The sequence below is a fragment of the Cherax quadricarinatus genome, chromosome 23 (genome assembly GCF_038502225.1).
Source record: "Cherax quadricarinatus isolate ZL_2023a chromosome 23, ASM3850222v1, whole genome shotgun sequence".
In the NCBI taxonomy this organism is placed as follows: domain Eukaryota; kingdom Metazoa; phylum Arthropoda; class Malacostraca; order Decapoda; family Parastacidae; genus Cherax; species Cherax quadricarinatus.
Window position 1 is genome coordinate 14,433,741 of NC_091314.1, and position 16,167 is coordinate 14,449,907.

Below are 16,167 nucleotides of genomic sequence, written 5' to 3' on the forward strand. Positions count from 1 at the left end.
ACTAGTACGGCTTACGCACCAGGGTTTTTGATGTACTAGTATGCCTAAATTCTAGCGCCCTCAAATCTAGTGAGAGAAAGCTGGTAGGCCTACATATGAAAGAATGGGTCTGTGTGGTCAGTGTACGCGGTATAAAAAAAATCCTGCAGCACACAGTGCATAATGAGAAAAAAAAAAACTTAGACCGTGTTTTTGGATTAAAACAGCAACTTTGCACTGTATTTTCGTATGGTATTTATTGTTGTATTCTAGTGTTCCTGGTCTCATTTTATAGAATGGAAGACATATTACAGAAACTGAGATGATTTTGACTGGTTTTACAAAGAAAAGTACCTTGAAATTGTGCTCAAAGTAGCAGAAATGCTCGATTTTTACCAAAGTTCAAAAGTAAACAAATCATGCTATGCGTCCAATACATGTCAACTGGTGAGTCTAATATTCTTTCACAAGTGCGCTGATATTATTTATACCATTTCTACACCAATGCAGCAGTCTGCATAACAGTAAATCTTCTATTTTTTTGTGAGAATAAAAATTCAAAGTTGAAAGCATAAGAATGTAAGAGGGCATGGGGATGTGACTAATGAGCAGAGAAAATGTTATTTTAGTGCCAGGAATGTCTTTCTTGTTTATTCTGGACCCTATTTGGAAATTGGCATCTTTTGAAATTTGTGTGAAATTGGCAAAATTGCTAAATTCTGACCACTGTATTGGATAGTTGAAATCGGTAAATGGGTGATTTCTTGTACTCATTCGATAGACAAAATGGAGTTCTAGTGAAATAGTTATGATTTTTGTCGACAAGTACACTGGAATTCCCCGAAAATAGGGCTCAAAGTGGGCAAAATTGCCGATGCGTAAATCATCATCGTACTTTTGGTGTCATTATGATCGGGAAAAGATTCTCTATCTTTTCATAAGAATTTTTTTTTTTTAAATTTGGGCAACCCTAAGAACAAGTCTCTGAGAGGGCCTGTCGACCCTGAAAGGGTTAATGCCAGGAGGAGTGGTGGTAGTAGTAAAAGGTGTAGTAGTTATGGAAGTACAGGTTGGCCATCACTAATCTGGCAATCAGTTTTCCAGTTCTATCAGTAATCCGGCACTAATTTCGGCTAGCATAATTTCAAATTTCATAATTATACTGGCTTAAATCATTATACTGACTCAGAAATTGTGCAGATGGTTGTAAATCCATAGCAGCAAGCCAGTGGAAGAGAAAGAGTGATGAAAATGAGGAAGATGTAGCAGAGTCTGTTAATAGGTTAATTAAGTGTATTCTAACCTAACCACTCTGTAATCCAGCAAACTCACTAATCCGGCACACTACAGGTCCCAATGATGCCAGATTAATGATGGCCGACCTGTAGTGGTAATAGAGTGTAGTAGTAGAGTGAAAGAATTATTATTAGTACAGTGGACCCCCGGTTAACGATATTTTTTCACTCCAGAAGTATGTTCAGGTGCCAGTACTGACCAAATTTGTTCCCATAAGAAATATTGTGAAGTAGATTAGTCCATTTCAGACCCCCAAACATACACGTACAAACGCACTTACATAAATACACTTACATAATTGGTCGCATTCGGAGGTAATCGTTATGCGGGGGTCCACTGTAGTAGTAAGAGTAGTAGCAGTACATAAGAACAGGAAGATTGCAGGAATCCTGCTGGCTGATACTACTTTGCAAGATTACTGATAGAGTAAATTACATCCCAGGGCAGTGGATATCTTAGCAACTCAGCAGTAGAACATCTGTTCCCTAGGGATTCGAGTACTGCAGTAAGTCAGCTAGCTTATACTAGGAAAGAAAAAGGAAGAGAAAAGTCAAAAGACAGGAAAGGCAAAATTAGACAGGTCTGGGCTTTTCTGCTTTTTCTTGCTTAGTTATGGTGACTTCACACTTTCTCTAGTGTATGTTTTGTTAATAAGCAATGGCTGCCACATAAGCCTCAAATTAAATATTTTCATGACTGTTTTAGCAAACAAGAGCATTCTTGGCCCAGGACTGGGCTGCAATTAGAAAATGCACGAAACGCACTAAAAGTACATATGTCGATACACAAATAACCCGCCCAGCTCAGAGAGTAGAGAAACTCTCGAAACTCTTCAAAGGTAGCTCTTCAAAGGTATGCCCTCACATAGGAGAAAGAAACTCATGACTGTTTCACTCCTACTTGGACTAGTTATGGTCCAAGTAGTACTGAAATGTCGTTGTTGAGAAATGGTTTACCAGCTAAGGTTAAAGATTAAATAATAGGGGAAACTTAGCTTGATAAGACAGCTTTCGCCCACACAGCCGCCCCTGCAGGCGAGGTCTTGAGAAGCTGTCTTAGCCACTTCTCAACGGGCTGAAAAAGATGTATATATTGAAAACAAATTACCCCTATGGGGTATTATGTCAGCACATTTCATTAACTGATTGCTGACTGGAAAACTTGCTCATGTGGACTCAAAAGTCCACACCTCACTGCCGACTATAGGTTGATTACAAACTCCTTGTGACACAAGAACTGTGCAGTCCCCTGTATTACGAGATAATTCGTAACCTACCTTGCTCTTGTAGCGTGAGCTATGGTGTTCTTTACACCTTCGACAGGTATCGGTGACATGATAGAAGCTGAAGTGTCCTTGGATGTCCACGTCTTCCATAGTCTAGGAATACACACACTGGTACACTATGTTCCACAAGGTTAGTCTTTATTATTCACAATCTTATCACTAAAGAAGTTGATCACACTTCTCTGTAAGTGTTTATTGTGTTTTTTGAGATACAGTGGACCCCCAGTTAACGATATTTTTTCATTCCAGAAGTATGTTCAAGTGCCAGTACTGACCGAATTTGTTCCCATAAGGAATATTGTGAAGTAGATTAGTCCATTTCAGACCCCCAAACATACATGTACAAATGCACTTACATAAATACACTTACATAATTGGTCGCATTGGGAGGTGATCGTTAAGCGGGGGTCCACTGTACATACTTCGTTCACACTAATGCATGGATCAGAGTTCTTTGTTTGTTATCGTGGCATCAGTGTGACTCCCAGTAGGGTGAAAAGTAATCTCACCTCACAGCCTTCTACACTGCCGCAATTCCCCTAGCACATAAAGGAAAAGCTGACCTAGTACTTTTTGCTTCCTTGCCAAACTTCCTCCATGAAGCAAAGCAGAATGCTTGATTCTTGCTGTCTTAAGCATAGACAACAATGTACACTCGCTTTACCATGGTAATAAAGTGGGGGCAGGATTTTCCTTAATAGTCCTGCTAAGGTAAGAGATGGACTATCTCTCATAACATCGGATTCTTGCAAGGAACTGCGCCCGCTTGACCAAGTCACATGCTTGTACTGCATCTGGGATCAATTACTTGATATAGCAGTAAACAAGATGCTTGTCCCTTCTGAGAGGGCTGGGCCCCTCAGGGCTGAAAGAGGCTGATACCCCCCTCCTGGAGAAAATTTCTCCACAGTCGTCATAAGTTTCTTTCTATGTGCAGGTTATTTGTGTATTGTTCCAGTGATGGTTTTGTGCCTTTTATTCTTTAAAAGTATGTCAAAGGTTCACAACTTTATTGTTTGATAACTTTTTCACACCTCATCAGTCACTAACATATTCAAGAGTTGTAGAAATACAGCTGTTGTAGGGACATGACTGATAAAGGCACAGGAATGTGCAGTTATAATTTAATTACTGTATAGGTTACTAGCCTTAATATACTGCCTTAGTTACAGAAAGCACAATTGGTTGCATTTTCCACAGACTAGGGTATGGATTTTCCATGTTGTTTTGTTGAAATGCAGTCACTGGATGCGCTGTGAATGAGATTGTATCATATAACGTTGAATAACACAAATACAGGAAATAATATATTGAGGCGAGATGAAGTATACATTTTCATGTCAGCATCACTGTTGACAGTCTTCAGCCAGAGTAAAAAATAAACAATATTACCTAGGTGGATGGGTGGCCTGAGATCAAAGGTAGGCTTGTTGATGTGTATGTGGTTGGTAGAGAAATTGAAGGATAGATAGTATTGGGAAAAAATTGCTTCAACATTTGATGGGGAAGTACTGGATTGCTTTTCCTTTGTGCTTTCTAATAAATGAAGAAAGTAAAGTTTTCACATTCAGGTCACTTAATTTATCTCTGCAGACTATAAATAATACGTAGAATTAATCCTTAGATGATTGATATTTACTAGATAAAAGTTAGTTTAAAATGCTGATAAAGTACCTTGCTTTTCTTGCAATTTTTAGTACTGCACATACACTTCTGTATTTGTAGGTCAGGCACTACATCATACTGGACTTCAAGATCAAGTACTGCATCATACTTTAGCTGTAGGTCAGATGCCACATCACACTGTACTTGTAGGTCAGGTACTGCATCATACTGGTCTTGTAGATAAGGAAATGCATCATACTGGACTTGTAGGTCAATTCCTGCATCATACTGAACTTGTAGGTCAAATACTGCATCATAATTTAGCAGTAGGTCAGATACTGCATCATACTGTACTTGTAGGTCAGGTACTGCATCATACTGGGCTTGTAGGTCAAGTACTGTATCATACTGAACTTGTAGGTCAAGTACTGCATCATACAGTATATGTAGGTCAGGTACTGCATCATACAGTACTTGTAGGTCAGGTACTGCATCATACAGTACATGTAGGTCAGGTACTGCTTCATATAGTACTTGTAGGTCAGGTACTGCATCATACAGTACATGTAGGTCAGGTACTGCATCATACAGTACATGTAGGTCATGTACTGCATCATACAGTACTTGTAGATCAGGTTCTGTATCATACAGTACATGTAGGTCAGGCACTGTATCATGCTCTACTTGCAGTTTATACAATAATGCCAAAAGCTGAGCACTCAAAATCATTGCACACCATAGAATTAGGTGATCATAATAGGATGTACAAGTTCAAAATTTGTGATCGTATAACTGAAAGGATATGAAGAGATGGATCTCATTATTATCGTTTTACAGTTGCACATTACTATTTTTTTTGTTCTTGTGTAAGACAACCAAGAGTATGATGAGCATCACCCAACAGGTGTTACTGGGGAGAATCGCACGGAGGACCGGTGAGACAGATGCTTCAGGGACCTCCCAGCAACATGCTGTTCCCAAGATTCTTCAGTGTTGCCAGTGTTCCTACACTACAACAAATACAAGACATTTCAAGAGACATAATTTTAGGCATACAGGAGAGAAGCCATTTTCTTGTTCTTATTGCTCTTATAGTTGTAATCAAAAAACAAATTTGTCTGTTCACATTCGGAGGCACACTGGAGAAAAGCCTTATGCTTGTCCGTACTGCCCTTTTCGCGCTACCCATAAATCAAACTTGAAAACTCACATGTTTAAGATGCATAGAATGTATGACTGTACAAAATGATTTTTATTGTAAAAATTATACATGTATGGTACATTTCAGTAATGCCATCCCTTTCCCTGGAAGGTACGTGGCTGTAGGTAAATTTTTAGATCCGAAGACCTTTGCATATCAGAAATTCAAACTAATTTACATACAGCTGCCTACCTTTACATATTAAACAGTACTGTAGTTTTCATTTAATTTAAGATGGTAGTCCTACATTTGTGTGAGTAGTATGGATGCTTACTGTGTGTGAAGTTAAAGTTAATCCTGAATGAACAGTGTGAATGTTGTTGTTGTTCCTTTCAATGAGTATCAACTGATGCTGGTGAAGAACTCTTGACCCAGTGAGTCCACCTTCCACCTCCTTGCATCAGGCCTAATTGCCACCCATTCCCCAGGGGCTGTATATTCCTTTTGGGTTAAGCATTACCCAGAATTAAAAATAATAATTTTTGATGTCCATAAGCTAGTTGTGGCTTGGATCAAAGTTAAGCTAATGATTGCACTATTTGGGGGTAAGATAAGATGTGTGTGCTTGGCACAGAAATTTGAATGTATGAATAGTATAGGAATAAATGCTTCAACTTTTGATGGGGTAAAGTAGGTTTTTTTTTTTTTTTTTTTTTTTTTTTTACAGTTTAAGGATTTTTTTTACTTTTTACTCCTTCACTGTCCAAAGTCCCAAAATTTTTCAGATTTTTTCCCGAAATGGTAAAGATTTTTTTTTCTGAATGTAATGGCATGAAAGGTATGAAATTTGTTGGGAAATTTTTATAATTACACAGGCTTAAAGTTAATGGTCTGGCCACAGTTTATGCATTGGCAATTTTTCCCCACTTTGAGTCCTATTTTAAGCCAATGTTATTGCTCAGTTTGACCAAATTATCAGCTGTTCACTAGTATGCCTTTCATTCTGTTGACTGAGCATAAGAAACTACACATTCATTTATTAAAACTAGCTGATAAAGTGTACAGAATTTGGTAATGTGACAAATTTTCCACAAAATTAAAAAAATTACGATTTAAAAAAGATGAATAACAATCCAAAATAAACACTGTATGCATTCCAGGCACTAAAGCAATATTTCCTTAGTTCATTATTTATGTCCCCAGGCCTCTTACATTACACTCACCTTCCATTTTAAATTCATCATCACATTCAAAATTGAAGATTTACCCTATTTCTAGTTTAAAATATAACCAAGAATTTTTTGTCATGATGTAGGAGATCCCAATAATTAAATTAGACCTACTAAAAACCCTGGATTTTTTATACTGTGGACACTCACTGCACAGACCCATTCTTTCATGTCTTGGCCAAAAGTTACCTCTCTCAGCTTATCTATGTGAGCTGAGCTCAAGATGTAATCTACATGAGGGACCCTGGTGTCAATAATGTAGATCTAGGTGATGGACAGTGAAGGGATTAAGTTGGTTACTGTTTCTGTAAACTATAAATTATACCTGAAATTTATTCCTTAGATAAGAGTTATACATTAAATGTTAGATACAGATAAATGTTTGTGGAAGATATTGGTAAAGTATTTGATTTGGGGAATGTGTATCTTTGATTTTGTTGCCTTATGTTGTTAACCCTTTGAGGGGTCCAGACCCCCCAATCTGAAACTTGTCCACAGGGCCCAAGAATTAAAAAAAAAAAATTTTTTATTTTTCTTATGAAATGGTAGAGAATTTTTTTCTCAAGGTAATAAAACAAAAAGTATGAAATTTGATGGAAAATTTATGAAATTACACTCGCGAATTTTGCTGCGTCAGCAATATTTGTGCATTGGCAATTTTGCCCACTGACTCCCATTGTAGGTCAATTACATTATTCCAGTTGGCCAAACTCTTAGTTATTTCACTAGTATTACTTCAATTTTATTGACTGAGCACAAGAAATTGCCCAATCAACTATTTCAACGACCCAATAAAGTGATCGGAAATTGGTAATTTGGCCAATTTCACACAAAGTTCAAAATATTCCAATTTCAAAATAAGGTCCAGAGTAAACACTGCAGGCATTCCTGGCACTAAAATAACAGTTCTTCTGTTTATAAGTTACATTTCCAGGCTTTACAAATGAATTCCACTTTGATTTTTTATTCCTATAATGAATTTTTATTCACACCATAAAATAGAAGATTTACTGTTATGCAATATTGTAATAATTGTATAAATAATATCAGCGCATTCATGAACACAGATTAGACCCACCAGCTGACATGTATTGGACGTGTGATGTGATTTTTTTACCCTTGAACATCATCAAAAATCGAACATTTCTGCTACTTTGAGCTCAGTTTCAAGCCATTTTCAGTACTAAAACCAATCAAAATCATCACTATTTCTGTAATATATCTTTAGTTCTATCAAATGAGACCAAGAAAACATACGAAAAATACTCTGCATATTCGCTGTTTTAATCCAAAAACACAGATGCAGTTTTTCTCATTATGCACTGCGTGCCGCAGGATTTGTTTTATGTGGTGCACACTTACCATATAGATGCATTCTCTCATATCTAGGCCCAAATTTACTACTCACAGCTTATCTGAGTGAGCTGAGCTTATGGCGTAGAACTATGGCTTGTACCCAGGCTTCAAAGCTGTAGAACTATGGGATGGACCCTCAAAGGGTTAAAATGAAAGTTTTTGATGTTCTCATTTATTTTGTATCTGTAAACTATAAATAATGTATGGAATTTATTCCTTTGATAAAGAGTTTCAGATTAAATGTTAGATATATATAGATGTTTTAGTGGAAAATGTTGATAAAGAATTTTTCTTTGCTTCCAATTTTCTTATCAGTAATGAGATGTAAGTGTATTCAGATTTATTTATAGTCAAGTTTTTTATATTACTCTACTTGTAGGTCAAGTACTGCATTACACTGAACTTGTAGGTCAGGTACTGCATTATACTGAACTTGTAGGTCAGGTACTGCATTATACTGAACTTGTAGGTCAGGTACTGCATTATACTGAACTTGTAGATCAGGTACTGCATTATACTGAACTTGTAGGTCAGGTACTGCATTATACTGAACTTGTAGGTCAGGTACTGCATTATACTGAACTTGTAGGTCAGGTACTGCATTATACTGAACTTGTAGGTCAGGTACTGCATTATACTGAACTTGTAGGTCAGGTACTGCATTATACTGAACTTGTAGGTCAGGTACTGCATTATACTGAACTTGTAGGTCAAGTACTGCATTATACTGAACTTGTAGGTCAAGTACTGCATTATACTGAACTTGTAGGTCAAGTACTGCATTACACTGAACTTGTAGGTCAAGTACTGCATTACACTGAACTTGTAGGTCAAGTACTGCATTACACTGAACTTGTAGGTCAAGTACTGCATTACACTGAACTTGTAGGTCAAGTACTGCATTACACTGAACTTGTAGGTCAAGTACTGCATTATACTGAACTTGTAGGTCAAGTACTGCATTACACTGAACTTGTAGGTCAAGTACTGCATTATACTGAACTTGTAGGTCAGGTACTGCATTACACTGAACTTGTAGGTCAAGTACTGCATTACACTGAACTTGTAGGTCAGGTACTGCATTATACTGAACTTGTAGGTCAGGTACTGCATTACACTGAACTTGTAGGTCAAGTACTGCATTATACTGAACTTGTAGGTCAAGTACTGCATTACACTGAACTTGTAGGTCAGGTACTGCATTATACTGAACTTGTAGATCAGGTACTGCATTACACTGAACTTGTAGGTCAGGTACTGCATTACACTGAACTTGTAGGTCAGGTACTGCATTATACTGAACTTGTAGGTCAAGTACTGCATTACACTGAACTTGTAGGTCAGGTACTGCATTATACTGAACTTGTAGATCAGGTACTGCATTATACTGAACTTGTAGGTCAGGTACTGCATTACACTGAACTTGTAGGTCAGGTACTGCATTATACTAAACTTGTAGGTCAGGTACTGCATCACACTGAACTTGTAGGTCAGATACTGGATCATTGTGTACTTGTAGTTTAGGCACAATAATATCATTAATACATGGTTTTTAGAAATCTAAGTTATTGCACATGTGAATTAAGTAAACACAGTAGGATATACAAGTTCTTCAGAATTCATATCAATATATAAATGAAAGTATATGAAGGAAAGTATCTCTTTTTATCCTTATACATATTCTATTACTATTTTTGTTGTGGTTCTTCAGTAAGACACACAAGAGTACGATGAGCATTGCCCAACAAGTGTTTCTGGAGAGTGTTTGTTAGCTGTCTGGCAAGAGAGATGCTTCAAGAGCCTCCCAGCAACATGCTGTCCCCAAGATTTTTTGGCATTGCCAGTGTTCTTACACTACAACAAAAAACAAGCTATTTCATGACACACAGTTAGAAATGTCTAGAGAGAAACCATTTTCCTGTCTCATTTTTTTCTGTAGTTGCAGTCAAAAAACAAATTTATCTGTTTCACCATCTGGGAAGAGAATAGATGATGGTCTTATGCTTGTACTGCAGTATTGCCCTCTCCTAGCTACCCACAAATCAGACTTGAAAACATCATATACAGTATTTAAGATGCATAGAAGGTATGACTACAGAAAGTGATTTATATGTAAAAATCAAATATATTTGGTACATTACAGTAATGCCAGTCCTTCCCTGGCAGGTTCATGGTCTGTGGGTCAATGTTTGGTTCTAAGTACTTATGCATCTCAGAAATGCACACTAATTTGTTTTCTGGTGCATGCCTTTACATGTCACAACAGTAGCTTGAGAGAATGATGAACTGTGAGAGAGTTGCTGCTCCCTTCACTGAGAATTCATCCTTAATTGAGCTAGGGGAGCCTTTGTCTCCATAGGTGAAGTCCAATCATAGTGCATTCCTCAAGAGCTGTATGTCTCTTATAAGGTGAATACTTCCCCATGAAAATAATAATTACCAGTATGATGTGTGCTGGCTGTGTGCCCTCGAGGTCAAAGTTAACCTTGTACATGCACCACTGGTGGAGCAAAATAAATGTAGGTAATGCACAAATTTGAATGTACAGTGGACCCCCGGTTTACGATCAGCTCCCAGTGCGACCCATTATGTAAGTGTATTTATGTAAGTGCGTTTGTATTTGTATGTTTGGGGGTCTGAAATGGACTAATCTAATTCACAATATTCCTTATGGGAACAAATTCAGTCAGTACTGGCACCTGAACATGCTTCTGGAATGAAATAATATTGTAAACCGGTGGTCCACTGTATATACAATCTTGAAAGAAAAAAAATATTTCTTCATTTAATAGGGAAGTGTAGGATTTTTTTTTAATGACTTTTTACTGATTAAATTTTTCAACAAAATTGATTACAGTACAGGTCCGCCATCACAAATCCGGCAGTCAGACATCCGGTTCCATCAGTTATTCAGCACTAATTTCGGCTAGCATAATTTCAAATTTCCAGTGTCGCCACACCAACCTGCTGGTGCTGTTTGGTGGTGCTACTTGCTGCATAAGTCATTCCAATTTCTTTTTCTCCATTTATTGTTATAACCTGCTTACTTAGCCATGGTTCCAATGAATAGAAATGTTTCTCACTGTGTAAAGCGCATACACAGTACAGTCTCCATAAAAGATAAGGTGGCTTTGAAGCCACTGTCGGTTGCCATGAGCTCAGTCTCATGATGCAGGGGAATATGCTTTATTATTATGCTAATATCAACACTACGGTTTATTTTGCATATCACAGTTGATCTAATATGACATAATGAACAATATAAATAACATAAAAACATGTTAAATACTCCAGAATGAATAATATTTGGCATAATACCAAGGGGTTCGACAGAGGTATGAAGAGGATATGGGATACAAGTACCATTCTCCTATCAAACCATACCCCGGCCGGGATTGAACCCGTGGTCATAGAGTCTCAAAACTCCAGCCCGTCGCGTTAGCCACTAAACCAGCTAGCCACAATAAGATTCGTCCAACTAGGTATATTTCTACACCATAGGAAGGTTAGCACAGGCACCACTGTGACCACAAATGCAAGTTTTTACAGACGAATCTCCAGCTAGCGTGGCCGTGACGAACTCTAGTTCAAGTCCCTTCACTGCCGTCAACATGACTCACAAAATCATAATGACCGCAGGTTCAATCCCGGCCGGGGTATGGTTTGTTTGCAATCGTGTCATTACGATTTCGTGAGTCACCATTCTCCTATCCCTGTCTTGGGGGCTTATATTAGAGAAAATGGAGTATAGCACAGGGCTAACTGATATACACTCGAAATGCACCATAAAACTGAAACAAAAAAGCTATTTTCTCTACATAGATTATCATACATAGCAGCATATGTGTAGAGAACCTAGGATAACCCAAAAAAAGTCAGTGACTAATTTCTAGTACCTGGCTTGGGCTTGCCATATATGATTTTTTGGTAAATATTTTTTCTCTCTTGTTTGTTGGGCTATCTTATTGAAACTTGGGCAATGTATGATGGAAAGACATTTCTTAATGTACACCAAAAATGAAAGAAATTGGACTATAAATAACAGAGTTCACTTCTCAGTCATTAGCTGCCCCTTAGCTTAATACTATTTTCGTATTTTTTTTTTATTCGTGTTTTTTGTCTCATTTGATAGAATGGAAAATATATTACAGAAATAGATAAGATTTTGATTGCTTTCATGACGAAAATATCTCGAAATTGAGCTCAAAGTAGCGGAAATGTTCGATTCTTTGGCGATGTTCAAGAGTAAACAAATGACGTCACTGTCCAATACGTGTCCAACTCACCAGTCCAAATTCCAATACACAGTCATGAATGGGTTAACATTATTTATACAATTATTACAATAATGCAGTAGTCTGCATAACAGTAAATATTTTATTTTTTATGTGAATAAAAACTCAAATGGTAAGCAAGAGCAATATAAGAGGGGCCTGGAGCCGTGACTAATGAACAGAGAAAATGATATTTTAGTGCCAGGAATGTCTGCACTGTTTATTCTGGACCCTATTTTGAAACTGGCATGTTTTGAAATTTCTGTGAAATGGCCAAATTGCCATTTTCTGACCACTATTTGGTAGTTGAAATAGGTGAATGGGCAGTTTCTTGTACTCAGTTGTCAGAATAGAAGTAAGTTTATTCAGGTATACACAAATACAGTTACATAGATTATCATACATAGCAGCGTATGTATAGAGAACCTAGGATAACCCAAAAAAGTCAGACAGAATGACTTATTTCCAGTACCTGGCTAGGGTTTGCCATATATGATTTTTGGACAATATTTTTTTCTCAGTTGTTTGTTGGGCTATCTTATTGAAACTTGGGCAATTTATGATGGAAAGATGCTTCTTAACGTACACCAAAAATGGAAAAAATCGGACTGTAAATAACGAAGTCACTTCTCAGCCATTAGCTGCCCCTTAGCGGTAAATTTTCATATGGTTTTTATGGTTGTATTCTCGTTTTTTTGGTCTCAGTTGATAGAATGGAAGATATATTACAGAAATAGATATGATTTTGATTGGTTTCACGACAAAAAGTACATTGAAATTGAGCTCAAAATTGCGGAAATGTTCGAATTTTGCCGACGATCAATGAACATTTGTGTGTAAGTCAAGTCGGTTAACTTTATTAAGTGTATTCTAACTTAACCACTCTGTAATTCGGCACACTACAGGTCCCAGTGATGCCAGATTTGTGATGGTGGACTTGTACTTTGTTTCTATAAACTATAAATATACAATTTGGATTTATTCCTTAACTAAGACTTGTATACTGTTTGTCATATACAGTGGTCCCTCGCTTTTCGTAGTTCTCGGCAATCGTAAATTTCGCCAATCATAGGGGTATTTTCGTATAAACATGGACTTGCTTTTCATAGGTTGACTCGCGAATAGTAGTTCATCTGGGACGCATACGCACAGTGTGAGCTGGGGCGGCGTCCCTACCCAGCCAGTCTGGCATTGTTTACCAGTAAGTGAAGGTCCCCTCAAGTGCTCCTACGAAATATTTCATAATCCACTCATTTTAGTGCTTGCAATTACTAAATAAGCTACCATGGCTCCAAAGAAAGCTTCTAGTGCCAAGCCTGTGGTAAAGAAGGTGAGAAATATGTACAGTGACAAAGTCTTGGGCCATTTTCGGGAAGTGTTAAAGAGACGCCAGAAACAGAGCTCTCTCCACAGTTACTTTGCGAGACAGGACTAGAGTGACTCTCAAGGTGGTCCTAGTGGCATTAAGAAACAGAGAAGAGAAGCAACCCCAGAGAAGCAATTGGTACCTGAGGTGTTGCTGGAAGGGGATTTCCCTTCCAAACTGTAAACAATCCAATCTCTCTCCTCCTCCAGTCTCCCATACACTAAGAAGAATCTCCAATGAAGGTAAGTGTTATGCTGTTAATGTTTCATTCATCATTTCCCATTGTATTGTTTATGTACTATATGTATATTTCATGTAAAAAATTTTTTTGTTTTAATACTTCTGGGTGTCAGGAACGGATTAATTGTATTTACATTATTTCTTATGGGGAAAATTGATTCGCAAATCGTAAATTTCTTTTATAGTAACGGCTCCAGGAACGGATTAATTACGAAAAACGAGGGACCACTGTATATAGATTTTTGTATTTACAATTTTTCATTGATACTACTTTACTTGTACTTCAAGTACTGCATCATACTGCACTGGTAAGCTAGGTACTGCATTGTCCTCTACTGGTAGGCCAAGTTCTGCATTGTACTCTACTGGTAGGCCAGGTACTGCATTGTACTGTACTGGTAGGGCAGGTACTGCAGTGTACTGTACTGGTAGGCCAGGTACTGCATTGTACTCTACTGGTGGGCCAGGTACCTCATTGTTTTCTACTGGTAGCCCAGGTCCCTCATTGTACTGTACTGGTAGGCAAGGTACTGCATCAAACTGTACTGGTAGGGCACATACTGAATTGTACTTTACTGGTAGGCTAGGTACTTCATTGCACTGTACTGGTAGGCCAGGTACCTTATTGTACTGTACTGGTAGGCCAGGTATTGCATCATACTGTTTTGGTAGGTCAGGTACTGCATCATATTGTACTGGTAGGTCAGGTACTGCATCATACTGTACAGTCAGGTACTGCATCATACTGTACTGGTAGGCCAGGTACTGTATCATACTGTATTGCTAGGCCAGGTACTGCATCATACTATACTGGTAGGTGTTGCATTGTATTATACTGGTAGGCCAGATACTGCATGGTATTGTATTTATAGGCCAGGTACTTCATTTTACTGTACTGGTAGAATAGTTACTGCATCATATTATTCTTGTAGGTTTGATGCTGCATCATAATGTAATTGCAAGTTGGATATCACATCATACTCACACTTAAAGTTTAGGTAAAATCATGTCATCAAAAATATATGGCTTCAGCAGTCAAAGTTATTGTACATCATAAAATTAAGAGAACACAGTAGGATATAAAAGTTCCTCAGAAATCATATAGGCTTGTAAATGAAGGTACATGAAGAAGGGTATCTCTTTTTAAAAACCCTCATACATATGCCTATTATTTTTGTTGTGGTTCTTGTGTAAGACACCCAAGAGTATGATGAACATCACCCAACAGGTGTTACTGGAGAGTGTCGGTCAGAGGACTGATGAGACAGATGCTTCAGGAGCCTCCCAGCAACATGATGCTCCCAAGATTCTTCAGTGTTGCCAGTGTTCCTACACTACAACAAAAGCAAGCCATTTCAAGACATACAGGAGAGAAACCATTTTCCTGTAATTATTGCTCTTTCAGTTGCAATCAGAAAACAAATTTATGTACTCACATTTGGAGACATACTGGAGAAAAGCCTTATGCCTGTTCATACTGCCTTTACCGAGCAACTCAGAAATCAAGCTTAAGAACTCATATGTTTAAACATATAGCAGACATCCATGCAAAGTAATTTTGTTGTAAAATCGACTATGTAATGGAACATAGTAATGCTACTTCTCTCCTTGGTAGCCTCACAGTCTGTTAGTGAATATTTTGTTTCCAAGTCTTATGCATCTAAGAATTTCAAGCTAAATTTAAATCATGCTGCTGTCTAACTTTATTTGTTGGAATAATGCTGTAATTTTTTTTATGTAATGTGAATTGATGGTATATTTGTTCAACTGAAGGAAAAGTGAAAAGTTGTGAAAGCTGTGTACCCGCTGCCTGTGTTCTTAGAACACAATTTACGTTCAAGGAAGGAAAGGATGAACAATATGTGAGTTGCTGCTTTCTTCAAGTGGAAGGGGTGGTTGTCTTGATCCAAGGAATTTGTGCTACCTTCTTCCCTTAGATTCAGACTCCATTATTCTCAATTAGCTAGTCACTGTATGACCCCTAATGGTTTTGCATTGCCCCTTGAATATAAATAATGTGTGGTTGAGCAACTTTTCCTAATTCCAATATTGATTTCTCATGTGTCATTACTTCTTGACACTGATTTCTTAATATATACATTAATTAGATTAAGTGTTCTTCCATTCAAACAACTGAAATATTTATAACATACAGTAACACGAATACATGAAATAATGTATACAGGCCTTAATAAGTTTTTAGCATGCAGCAAGTAATGGCAACCCACTTGCATAGACTGTAAAATGCACAATAAAAAATTGTTTTGTAGATTTTACTGTCATGGGACTTTGGGTGGTTTTAGGTAATGTAACAGAAATGTAAAGCTTGCCCCACTGGTGGGGCAGTGTGTGTGTAGCTGGTGCAAAAATTTTGGTTGTATAGACAGTACAGGAAA

General features: G+C 37.5%; 1 protein-coding gene across 15 annotated transcripts in view; it reads left to right on the top strand.

The window, feature by feature from the left end:
• Window positions 1-16,167, top strand: part of LOC128685742 (broad-complex core protein isoforms 1/2/3/4/5) — a 505,734-nt gene that overhangs the window by 239,889 nt on the left and 249,678 nt on the right. Inside the window, exon 6 of one of the 15 annotated variants that reach the window (XM_053772352.2) lies at window positions 5,070-6,006. The exons of the other annotated variants lie outside the window; for them this stretch is intronic. Coding sequence (XP_053628327.1) covers window positions 5,070-5,414 — 345 coding nt within the window. The 3' untranslated portion in view covers window positions 5,415-6,006. Of the gene's footprint in view, window positions 1-5,069; window positions 6,007-16,167 lie in introns of those variants that run through there. 15 annotated transcript variants of the gene reach the window in all.